General features: G+C 58.4%; 1 protein-coding gene across 3 annotated transcripts in view; it reads left to right on the top strand.

The window, feature by feature from the left end:
- LRRC75A (leucine rich repeat containing 75A) overlaps positions 1 to 12,494 on the top strand; it is a 61,479-nt gene that overhangs the window by 26,931 nt on the left and 22,054 nt on the right. The window contains exons 1-2 of one of the 3 annotated variants that reach the window (XM_081583905.1): positions 1,337 to 1,606; positions 1,837 to 2,004. The exons of 1 other annotated variant lie outside the window; for it this stretch is intronic. In XM_081583905.1, the coding sequence (XP_081440031.1) occupies positions 1,355 to 1,606; positions 1,837 to 2,004 (420 nt within the window). In that variant the 5' untranslated portion in view covers positions 1,337 to 1,354. Of the gene's footprint in view, positions 1 to 1,336; positions 1,607 to 1,836; positions 2,005 to 12,494 lie in introns of those variants that run through there. One more of the 3 variants, XM_081583906.1, reaches the window with a different exon arrangement.

Genomic DNA, 12,494 nt, shown 5'->3' with positions numbered 1-12,494 from the left:
AAGCCAGTGAAGGGCACACAGGGCCGTCCTCCAGGGACTGGGGGTTGACCCAGCAGTCACTCACAGACTGGGAGAAGGAACGTCCTCTGTGGGACACGTGTATCCTCTCAGAGTTTCTGACAACCCCCCCATCTTAACTCTTCCAATTCACGACACAGTGTTCTCATCCCACATGGAAGAGACCTGCCCGATGCTCCAGGCTCAGGACACAGTGAACTCCAGCTGTCCTGCCCCACAGCCCACGTTATCCCAAAGCAGCACCCAGGCCCTGGGTCAGAGGCAAGAAACATGACTGCTGCTCCTCCTGCAGCCCCAACCTGGGACCAGGGCAGTCACCCCAGCCTTCCAGTGGTCCATGGTCCGGCTGGAGAAGGTCCCCAGGTGCCTGGGCCTTCTCTCTGGCAAGACTGCCCTGGGAGTTCCAAGCACCATCTGAGCCAGGGGGTGATCTGGTGCACTAAGGACAGGAGGGTTGGTCTGGCCAGGTTGGGGGTGGGGTGGGGGGTAAATGGGGACAGCAGGGACATGCAGTCGGGCCTACTTTCAGGCATGCTCCTGCTGCTTTGCATGGGGTATATCCCCAGGATCCTTCTCCGGAGGTGTGCTAGCAAAAACAAAAGAAAACGACTCTTCTTTGCCCTTGGAGGGTCCAGCCCCTTTGAGACTGGACTGATGCAGGCTACGGACTCTGCCTAACACAGCCTTGCACTGGTTTCTGCACCACCACCGGCCCTCCACTCGCCGAGTCTCAAGTGTGTCCATCAGAATCAGCCAAGAGGCTAAAAATGCAGATCGCCAAGCCCCACGGTGGAGATTCTCACTGAGCGGGTCTGGGGCGAGACCGGGAGTCGGCGTTCTCAACAAGCCCTCAGACGACTTGGGCGCGGATGCTCCGCGGCGCCCACTTTGAGAAACCCGACTCTGGGGCTGAGACCCCAGCCCCACTCCGCCTCGATTCTCTAAACTTTCAGCATGTCGCCGGGAGCATGCCCCTACCTCCGTGGGTCTCATCCACGCGCGATCGTGTAGCATCTGGGGAACGTGGTGAGGACCGGGAGGGGGCGCAGGCCGGGCGAGTGGAGCCAAGAGGCGGGGAGGCGAGGAGGGGGCCCGCGGGGCCCGGAGGCGCGCGTTGGCGGGGCCGGGGGCGGGGCGGCCGGGCCGGGGCGGGGCCGGCGGGCGGCGAGCGCCGGGGGAGCGCGCCCGGGGAGCGCGGAGGAGGAGCGCGGCCGGCGCCCCCGCCCGCCCTCCCGCCCGCGCGCAACAGTTCCTCTAAAGTTGCGCCCGGGAGGCGCGCGCCGGGCGGCCGAGGGGCGGGCGGCGGCGGGGACGCGGAGAGCGCGGCGGCGGCGGCATGGGCACCAGGCAGACCAAGGGCAGCCTGGCGGAGCGAGGCGGCCCCGGCGCGGCGCCCGGCCCCCGGCGCGAACGGGCCGACTTCTGGGCGTCGCTGCTGCTGCGTGCCGGGGACAAGGCGGGGCGCGCGGGCGCGGGCTCGGGGCTGCCCCCCTACCACCGGCGCGTCGGCATGGTCCAGGAGCTGCTGCGGATGGTGCGCCAGGGCCGGCGGGAGGAGGCGGGGACGCTGCTGCAGCACCTGCGCCAGGTGAGCGCCGGGAGGGGCCGCGGGGGCGCCCCTCCCCTGCCGAGGAGGCCCCGGGGCGCCAGGGGCACCGCCCGGGCCCCCTCTCGCGGGGACGGGGCCGTGTCTAGCCGCAGGTGCCTCGGCGCTGTCCCTGAATTTGAGGCCTCAGGGCAGGGCGGAGGAAGGCTGCCCGGGGAGGCCCGGCCGAGGGGGACCTGTTGGAATAATGTCCCCGCTTCTCTCCTCCACAGACAGAGGAGGAGGCTGGCCCGGGGCGGTGGGCGAGAGGGGACGCCTGCCAGCGCCAAGGTGCTTCGCTTCCCCCCTACCCACTGGCAGTCTCTCCCATCAAGGGTCCTCAAGGAATGCGCAGTTGTCAGCTTCCCCAGGGGGAGTCCAAGGGCACAGCTCTGGAACTGGTGAGATTCCAGCCCCCAGGGGCTTTGCTCGCCGGGAGGCACCCTGGGTGAGAGGGGATTCAGGTGGGAGACAGGTCTTCTCTCCCCTGACTAACTTTGACCGGCGCTTAGCCTGGAGCTGAGCGGTGAGGCGAGGGAGCTGGCCCGGTTCCTGTGGGACCGGCTGGCCGCAGGGCCTTCCGAGGCTGCCTGCGCCCTGCCCTCAGCCTGATTCCCCTGGTTAGGGACTGCCTTGGCACCTCTGGCGGGTCCCCTCTGCTTTGGGTCTCCCTGGGGCCGTTGCTGTCCACTTCTTATGGGCTTGTTTTCCTTCTTCACTTTTTCATCCCTTCCGTGGATTCTGTCCAGTGGGAGAGAGGCAGGCAGGTGCCCTTTCTGCATCCCTAGGGGCTGTCTTGGCGGAGCTTTGCGGGGGAGCTGAGTCCAAGCCCCATATTCTGACTCAGTGGTGGAGTCCAGAGGGGATGGGGAAGGGACTCTGAGGTGGCCTGTCTGAAGTTCTCCCATCACTGTTGAAAGAGGCCGTCAGAGAGCCTTCCTGGGGGGAGCTTCGGAAATCAATCAGACAGACCCTCATACCCTCATCTGTAGCGCCCCCCTAACCCCCTGTGTATCTGGTGTGTGGTCACCCTGGAGTGTGTATTCCCAAGGTGTGTGCGCACAGGGAGAGGGAGGCAGAGGCCTGGGGGCTCAGGAAACCTGGGGTTTCTGCTCTCCCCTCTGCTTTCCCAAACAGCATCCAGAAGGCTGCCTGAGACAGCGCTGTTTCCCCAGGTGCCATCTCTGAACTGAATCTTCAGAGAAGGATGACGTTCCACACCTAGTAACTTTTTAGTGGTGTGTGTTTCTTTGTCTTTCAAGAGCTGAAAGCTATGGTATGGCCTCTGTGGAAACTGTTTTGCTTTCTATCAGAATAATGGGTTTTCCAGACCATCATATCCATTTGCAACCAGACGGCGAGATGCTTTCTCTGATCGTATCCCATCTCCCGGCACTGGGGTGGGTGCTGCAGAGGGTACAGGACCATGGAGGGGCTGATGGTGGGGGTCGAGGCAAGCCCTCCTGGGGCTGAAAGAGCAGGGTGCAGCCTGTGTTCTCGAGGGCCAGTCAGGGCCAGTCGTTCGGGTGGGGCCTGCAGGATGAGTGTGATTCCACATCTTGGAGAACCTGAGCTTCCTCCTAGTTTCTGGAGAGTAGACACATCCCTGTGTCCCCCACAGGCTTCCCTGGTGGCTCAGACAGTAAAGAATCCGCCTGCAATGCGGGAGACCTGGGTTCCATCCCTGGATCGGAAAGATCCCCTGGAGAAGGGAATGGCTACCCACTCCAATACTCTTGCCTGGAGAATTCCATGGACATCTGTGTCACCCACAGCGTCCCTGAGACAGGGAGCATTTCCTGACAGATGGTGTCTCGTTGGTGTCCTGACACTCTTCTGTCCTGACACAGTGGCACGGCTGATGGGGGTCGGAGGAGGTCAGCCAGGCTTCCCCTTTGCTGTGAAAACAGCAGAATAGCTTGCCCTCCTGCTCCAGGCACGTCCTGGGCTCTCGTGATCTCTGGTTGAGGCCTGTGGGCTCTGCAGAGCCAGCGACGGGCCTGCCTAAGGTGCAGATCAGGGCCCCTCCAGGGAGTGGCTGGTGGCCCTGGGCAGCATGGGACTGGAGCCCCGGTGTCCAAATGTCCGTGGGAAACAAGAGGTAGTTTTCTAGGACCCTGAGGCTGTTTGGAGGGATGAGGAGCTGCATCTGTGCTGTGCACAGAAGTGGCTCTTTCCCCCAAATCTTGTTTTCCTTTCCAATTTCCTCCTCTAGGCCGGGGGTGGTGATGTTCAGAAAGCGAATGAGCAGTCACTGAGAGACAGGAAACACCCAGGGCTCCCTAGGGTCAGACCAGCAGGGGCGCATCAGTAACAGGAGGCGGAGGTGGGTGTTCGGAGCTCAGGGCTCCGTCCTGCTGGGACACTGTTCTGCCCCACAGAGCACAAGGGTGGGCATCGGTGAACAGCTGAACAAGCAGAGGGAATGGGAGCCCAGACAGTTACGGTCACGGTCATCCTCACCTTCTCCTGTGTTTGCCCATGTGTGTGGCTGCCCAGAGCCCCGTGGGAGGGGGCGGGAGGTTGTCCAGGTCTCTATGGGCCGTGAGCTGTTTGTGGCCTTGAACGATCTCTCCACACTCTTCCCAGAACAATGCGCCAACATTCACAGTCCTGCAAGAATGTTGGAGGGTTCACAGACCCCAGGTTCAGAATACGCCCCCATCTGGGACCTCCCCTTCCCCACCTGTGTGACTTGCTACAGGCTCAGGATGTGGAAACGGGCCTGGGGACCACGTGTGACAGTCGCGGTGGGCTGAGGGATTATGGCTGCCGGTGCCTCTGCTTCTGAATCTAGGAGTCTCTCTGGTCTTAGATTTGGGGGAGTTTCCTGACTGGAGACTCTGCAGCCTGTCCCTGCGTGTCCCTTGCCCGAGCAGTATGGGGAGGCCTCCTTGGTGTTTAGGATGCTGAGCTGTGCAGTGGGGAGGGAAGCAGGCTCCCAGGAAGCTGCCTGCTGAGGGAAGGAGCCAAGGGGAGTCCCCTCCCCTTAAGGAGCCATGCCATCTCGAGAAGAGCCCGGGGCCAAGGGTCAGCTCGGGCAGCTTGTGTTCGGGTCCTCAGTCTGCTCCCACGTGGGACCCAGCCGATAACCTCTGAGTTGTGTTCCTCGTTTCCCAGAGGGTATCTGAGGTACTGAGCAGAGCAGATGCTACAAACTGTGTGAGATTGTGTCGGCTCTGCAAATCTAAACTCGTTCTCAACGGCAACAACGACAAGGAACAAGAGAATCTGCTTGGGGTCTGGCTGGGCTGCCGGCAGGGTCTCGGTCCCCTTGCTCAGGCCAGGCCCAGGAGGTTTTAGATTCCGTCTACCGGACTAGGACTCAGTCCAGGCCAGAACTTACTGAAAGTTCAGAAGCAGTATGGGGCAGTGCTCAGGGAGTTGGGGGGTGAAAGAAGCTAATTGTGGATGAAAGAGGCTGCTCCGCTCCCCTCCCCCAGACCTCCCGCTTCTCCAGGTGTCACTTCCTAAGTCTTCGGCTCACTCTTGCAGTCTTCAAGGTGCCCTGGGAAGAAGGACCCATTAGTCGTGGAGAGAGGGCGAGTGGCAGCCCATGTAGGAGGCGGGGGTCATCTCTTGCTTGGGTACAAGGGTTGCTCTGAGTCCCCAGGTCCCAGACTCGGTCATCTCCCAGCCTCATGGAGCACCAGAGTAGGGGTTTAGTTCCCCCAGCCCACACCAGGCTGAAGTGGCCCATCTCCCAGCTTTTCTGTAAAGAGGCTCTGATTGGCTTGGTTTATACAGTGCAGCCTTGTTGGGCAGGGCAGTTCCAGGGTTAGCCTGCCGGTGTGGCTCAGGCCACGTGACCAGGGTGACTGGGCTGGCCTCACGCTACACCTGGGAACACAAGCCACCCCAGCAAGGCAGAAAAGAGCCCTCAGGAACCTAGGGTGCTGGCTGTCCCAGAGGTCTGGATAAGTCTCCCTGGGGACCCAGAGGCTTGGCAGAAAGATGAGCAAGAGGTTTCCTTTTTCCTCTGACAACCCCCAGAACAAGCAAGGAGTTCCCCACCCTTAGCCTTGATCTTGTTCTTCTCCACCTGGGATGCATGTCCTCATTTCCATGGAATTCTCCTTACATTTCCAAGGCCACCCTCCTGGGCCACGTCAGCCCGTGTACTCTGAGATTCAGTTGCCGGTTAGGCTGTGTGGATTTAATCGTCCGTATGTACGTCATTTTTCCTGCTGTCCACTTTGTTAGACTAAGTCCCACACTTCCTGAGAGTGGAGACCCCCACCACTACCTCTGTCCCTGGCAGGCGGTTGACACCGCAGGTTGTGGCGAGCTGCAGTAAATCGTGCACCGGGGACACGCTGTCTTGGTGTGTCCCCAGCAAGCCCTTGGGTCTGGGCTGCGCACCCCAGGGCTTATTTGCCAGGCCCGCGGGTGCGGTTGAGAGATCTGGCGAGTTTGCTTTCGTTTGGTTGGATTCCCGGGAGCCCTGTCTGCAGGGCTTGGCTGTTCCTGGCAGCCTGCCAGGCAGTGGTGTTCTTGGAGAGAGGAGTGGCATAGTGCCCGGCTTCCGTGGGCACCACAGGGACCCCGCGGCAGGTGCCGTCTGGGGCCTCCGCTGAGGTGGCAGCAGGGAGCAGACCCTGGCGGGAGGGCCCGGCCTCCACGCTCCTTGTGCTGAATCATGTTGATTCCATCCGCAGGGAGAAAGCTTCCTCCCTCTCTAAGCCCTGCTGCTCTCTGGCCAGGCTGGGCATTTCCAGTGATGCCGAGGCAGGGGGAGCCCCAGGCCAGGGCCTACTCTGCTGGTTTCCAAGGCCAGGGATGCAGCCACCTCTGTGTGGCCAGGCGTGACGCCAGGGCCTGAGGCTGGGCCAGCTGTCCTGACCGCAGGTCTGGTGGGGAGAGACCTCCTTCGGGCTCCCCCTGCACCCTCTAAAACAACCCCCCCCAACCTCCTGCAGGCAGAACCCACCTGCAAGAGAGTTATCCAGGTGACTCAGGTCTTGGTCTGGCTTCCCCATCAGGATGCCTGAGGGGTGGGGTCCACATCCGAGGAGATCCCCTCCCCAAAGTGGGGGTCTCAGCCTGCCATCCACCTCCCTCCCCTGGCCCGCCAGCTGTGTCCTATCAACTCTCAGGAGAAACAGGGGTTGGGGTGAGGGTAGTGGTCAAAACCGGCAGGCTCCATCGCTGCCCCTGGAAGAGGTGGCTGTCCTAATGAGCAGAGTGACCTTGGCCGGCCAGGCAGGGGTGGGGGCTGGCCTTCACGGTGCTTGGCTCTCTTCTCCACCCCACTCGCTGGCCCGAGTGGCGCCCACGTGGCTCTCTGGGAGCATTTCCCAGCCTTCTTCTTCTTTTTTTTTTTTTCAACTTTTATTAGCTCAGACTCCTGGCTGCTGCAGCCATATGGAGTTCTGCCGACGGCTGCTGTTCAGGCGATGTGGCATTTCGATGTTTCTAACTTCATCTTCACCAGTGTAGACACGGAGTCAGGCAGGAGTGGAGAAGGGCAGTGTTCACCTGCAGGGTGGCCTCATGTCGGGTCTGAGGGCTGTGCCCCCAGCCATGGCTGCCCCCTCCCATGCTGTCCTCTGCATCCCAGCTTTTCTCGGCCTCTCCCGCTCCCCCTCCCACTGTCTCCTCTCTGTGTCCCTCCCTTTCCCTGGTTGAAGCAGACTTTGCATCTCTGTTGTTCGGCTCATCTTGGTCAGCTTTCCAGGGCTGCCCCCACCCACTAGCCTTCATGGCAGGAAGGCAGCCGAGGACCGTGAGAACAGGAAGGAGTGGGGGTCATTTCGTTGTCTGGTCTGGTAGGGGCCAGTGCCTTGAGTAGGGGAAGCTCTGGGGACATCCCTCCTGCCCTTGCCCTGCTTCCCGGTCCATAAAGCATTTTCTCCTGTTTATTTAGCTCTTTAAATAGTCCTATGAGGTTGACAAGATCTCACTTAAAGAAAGAAATGGTAGGTTTTCTTTTTTAAAAAAAAACAGCGCATCATCATTGTTTTGAACAATGCTGCTTTTGAACTGTGGTGCTGGAGAAGACTCCTGAGAGTCCCTTAGACTGCAGGAAGATCAAACCAGTCAATCCTATAGGACATCAGCCCTGAATAGTCATTGGAAGGACTGATGCTGAAGCTGAAACTCCAATACTTTGGCCACCTGATGTGAAGAGCCAACCCATTGGAAAAGACCCTGATGCTAGGGAAGATTGAAGACAGGAGGAAAAGGGGACAACAGAGGATGAGATGGTTGGATGGCAGCATCGACTCAATGGACATGAGTTAGAGCAAACTCTGGGAGTTGGTGAAGGACAGGGAAGCCTGGAGTGCTGCAGTCCCCAGGGTCACAAAGTCAGACATGACTGAGCTACTGAACAAGACAAGGTAATTGTTCAAAATTGAGAAAATACAGATGAGCCAAAATAAGACCTCGAAGAGATTCGTCTGTTGTACAGTCTGCTGTCCGCCCCTCCAGGCACTGCTCTAGGCCCCAGGAGGTGCGAGAAACAGGAGTAAAATTGTTCCCCCACCTCATGGACAGATTATGAGGATCAGGAAGCCAGCATGTGCTCAGCAGGGCCTCGAGAAAGGGCTCCAAGTTGTGGCGGCCTTCTCTGGGGACCGGGGGCCCTTGGCCCTGGTCCCAGCACAGACCCTAACTTGCCAGCCCCTTTCCGTTCTCTGGCCTCAGTTTGCCCACCAGCACAGTGAGAGGCTGTGTGGCTGAAGTGACCACTAAGGTTCCTGACCACCTCACAGCTTCTACCAGGCTCCTGTGGCATCAGGATGGACCCGTTCATTCACACGTGAGCCAGAGTCCCTGTTATGCTCTGATGTCACTCCCTTGTCCCCAGTTTGTGCAAGAGTTATGACTGATCCCCACATACAGGCACAAACCTCTCCTCCCTCAGGGCTCCCAAACAGGCCAGCTCCTGGGTGGGGCTTTGTCTCACCTGCCCTGACAGCCCCTCCCGGTGGCCCTGGTACTCAGGCCTGAGCCTCTCCTGACCACACCCCCTTCTCATGCCCTTGGCCCCCATCTGTCCCCCGGCACATTCTGCAAGTGGCGCTTTTTCTTTTATTTATTTATATTTGACTACACTGGGTCTTTGTTGCTGCATGGACTTTTCTCTAGTTGAGGAGAAGGGGGGCTACTCTCTAGTTGCAGCACTTGGGCTTCTCATTGCAATGAATTCTCTTGTTGCAGAGCACGGGCTCTAGGGCACGTGGGCTTCAGTAGTTGCAGCTCCCGGGCTCTAGAGCACAGGCTCAGTAGTTGTGGTGCACGGGCTTAGTTGCTCTGTAACATGTGGGATCTTCCCAAATCAGGGATCAAACCCACATCTCCTGCATTGGCAGGTGGATTCTTTACCACTGAGCCACCAGGGAAGACCTAACTGGTACTTTTTTCAGTGGCTTGTTTGTTAAGATGTTGGGATGGTGGTGGCCAAGATGAATTAATATTGGAGGAAGAGGAGACCAGAACCCAGCCTGAAGAGAGAGTGGTCCCTGTAAGGGGCATGTTTCATGCCCTCACTGCCCCTCCATGGAGCATGGCCACAACCCCTGCTCTTGGCAGCCAAGGACTGGAAGTGTGAAGGCCATTCAGTGAGGAGTGCAGAGGGCCCAAGGATGCCTCATCCCCTCAGTTGCCTCCAGGGAGACATAAGGCCACCCCAGGCCCACACAGTGCCTTTGTGAGAAGTAGGAGACACCTGTCTGCTTGGCAGAGACACAGTCAAAGCTTGTACCCTGCACAGCTGTACTTAGCCGCCTTGGTGAAGGCATGCAGAAGTTCAGTCTTTATCAGCTGAAGCCAGTCAGGAGGCTCAGCCCTTCTCCCATGTGGGCCCTCGGGCACAGCCTTCCCACGTCACCTGAAGCAGGCAGCAGTGCAATGCCAGCCAGAATGGGATGATTTCTGCCTCTGAGCCGGAAGATTGTCCCCTTCCTCCTCAATTGGGAAGCTGAAGCAATTGGGCACCTTCTTCCAGCCCAACACTCCCACCTCTCCCAGGGGTGTCGAACAGAGTCAAAGACACCTTCGGTGAGTCTGGAGTCAGGCCCATAGGACTTAGGAGCACAGGGACCTTCAAGACTCCTTCTTTCTAAGCTCCCATCATCTCCAATCCCCACCCATGTCCTGGGGACCCAGGAATTCTCCTCTAGCTTCCCAGAATGTTTACATCCCTGTCTCTGTGGAAAAGGAAATGGCAACCTACTCCAATATTCTTGCCTGGAGAATCCCCTGGGCAGAGGAGCCTGGCAGGCTGCAGTCCATGGGGTCACAAAGAATCAGACACAACTGAAGTGACTTAGCATGCATGCATTCTGGATGCTCCCCATTTCCTGTAAATAACCTCCATGCACCTCTCCAGATAAAAGAACTCCCTTCAGTTGAGTTTTCCTGGAACGAGCCTGTCTTCTGGACTTCCTGTCATTCTCAGTTGCAGACCTCATCCCCATTTTCTCCTGGAGTTGTGGAGTTTCAGGGTGAAAACTCCCACGGGGTTTCCAAACAGCTACCAGCCCAGGGACCATCGGGAGGGGAAAGTTCTTGGAGAGGGAAATAGACACGGAAGGTTCCAAGTTACCCGTTGTGAGAATTCTCACGTCTCCAGAAATCGCCTGCTGGCTGAGAATCGGCCCGGTCAGGCACGGGGAGCTTGATAAAGGTATTTGTGCTGTGACGTGTCTCAGTGGGAGGCTGGTCCATGAGCCAGGGCCCGGACGTGGAGGCACTCTGAGGGGCACGGGGCTCTGGGAGGTGGGGGAAGGCCTGGAATAGGAGAGGGGGCAGTGGGGTGGAATTAGAGAAACAGCTTTTGGAAAGCTGGTAGCAGCTGGCCAGGAAATCCAGAGGAGCAGGGGCAGCTGGCTGGGGACCTGAGAGCAGGTGTGTCGCACGTGGGCCCTGCTCTGGAGGGAGTTCGGCCACTGAGGAGAACCTGCGGGCAGAACCCAGGGACACTGGGACAGGAGAGAGCCTGAGACCCTGGCAGGAAGCTCTGGGCCTTCATGGGCCTGTCGCTTGGGCCCTTTCACTCCACCACCTCCACCTGCACTGCCGCCCTCCCAGAGTGCCTGGAAAATGAGGACAAACCCCGGGACTCACCGATACCTCTCAGTGCTGCTGGTTGTAGCCCCAGGTTCTTCCACTTGTGGGGCAGTGAGACCCCAAGGAGGAGTGGGGTGGGGAAGAATTCGCTGGCCAGAGCTCCTTCCCTGGTCCACTCCTGCCCTCCCCACTGCCCAGAGAAAAGGCCTTGGGAAATGGGCAGGGCTCACCCTCAGCCAGGAGCCTGGGGGGCCTTTTCCTCCTCTCCCTGCACTTCCCACCCCCACCCCCACCCCCCTCCCCGCCCTGCACCTGGGTGTGAGCTGGATTCCACCTGGACTTCCCGTCCTGTGTGACTCGTCTCTGCTCACCCGGGTTCTTGGAGGCTGTGCGTGGGGCCTTGCCTCTGACCTAGAGATTGAAAGTGGTAAAGACCCTGTGGGTTCCCTGGTGGCCTAGCGGTTAGGATTTGGGGCCTTCATTGTGGAGACCTGGGTTCAACCCCTGGTTGGGGAACCATCTCACATGCCAAGATAAAATAAAAGTAAAGTGGTAAAGACTCTCAGTGTGTGGGGGTGGTTGATTTTATGTGCCTTCTTGGTGAGGTCATGGTACCCAGTTTCTGGTGAAATGTGAGTCTAGATGTTGCTGCAAAGATATTTTTTTTAGATATTAGCATTAAATCGGGCTTTCCTGGTGGCTCAGATGGTAAAGAATCTGCTTGCAGTTTAGGAGACTCAGGTTGGATCCCTGGGTCTGGAAGATCCCCTGGAGAAGGGAATGGCTCCCCACTCCAGTATTCTTGCCTGGACCATCCCGTGGACAGAGGAGCCTGGTGGGCTACAGTCCATGGGGTCACAAAGAGTAGGGCACAACTGGTGACTAACACACACACAGCAGCAGCATTAAATCAATCAACCTTAAGTAAAGCAGGTGACCTTCCACAGTGTGAGTGGGCCTCGTCCAATCAGTTGAAGACCTTGAGAGGAAAGACTGGGGGCGGGGTGCTGCCTTCAGACTGGGGGAGGTGGTGGCAGCAGCTCTTTCTGGGGTCCCAGCCTGCCATCCAAGTTTCAGATTTGCCGGATCCCATGGTCACTATTCCTTACACCTCCCTCCCTCCTCTCCCTCTCACCCACTCACACCCTATCAATTCTGTTTCTCTGGACAACCTTGACTTACATATGTTCTCCAAGGGCTGGCAGCTGTGGGAGGTGGAGTAAGAAATTCCAGGGCCCACCCCACCCCCATCTCTGCCACTCACTCACAACCCTCAGGTCCTTGACTTCTCACCCTGAGTAACAGGCTGTTCCCATGAGGTCTGTCCTGCTTGGAAAGCAGGTTGTCGGGGAGCCAGGCCAAAGGAGCCTGGAAGTCACCCCCACCCCACCCCTTTGTCACCTACATTTCCCTCCACAATGGACCAAACCTTTCATTTAAAATGGACAACATTAACCACAAGAGAGACAAATGGGCTTAAGTGCGCTTCGGAAGGCTTCACCGACAGATTATTTCCTAAGTAGAGATCTGGAGGATGCAGGATGGATGACAGTGCTGAGATCCGTGGAGTGTAGGAGCCGGTAGATCTCGGGGACCCACTGGCTCCAGTCTTTCTGTAGAATCCCAGACCCGCAAGATGCGGGACTGGTTGGAACTGGAAAGGAAGATTGGGAAGTATAATAGTGGGAATGCCACCAACCTTTCAGAGTCATAAAGCACAGTAGCTGAAAAGTCCGATGAGGGGATTGCAGTGCTATTTGCTGAATTTCTTCTTTGGGTTCCAAACCCTGGTGATCCAGGCCTCTTCTGCTGGTCTCTCCCACTTTCTGGAAAGAATAAACTGGTGACAAGCTCACTTGTAGGTGGGGTTGCTGTC

This window comes from Giraffa tippelskirchi, chromosome 3 (assembly GCF_054371585.1).
Source record: "Giraffa tippelskirchi isolate mGirTip1 chromosome 3, T2T-mGirTip1v1.2.pri, whole genome shotgun sequence".
Classification (NCBI taxonomy): domain Eukaryota; kingdom Metazoa; phylum Chordata; class Mammalia; order Artiodactyla; family Giraffidae; genus Giraffa; species Giraffa tippelskirchi.
The sequence above is the reverse complement of the archived record's forward strand: the minus strand, read 5'-3'. Positions and strand labels throughout refer to the sequence as shown.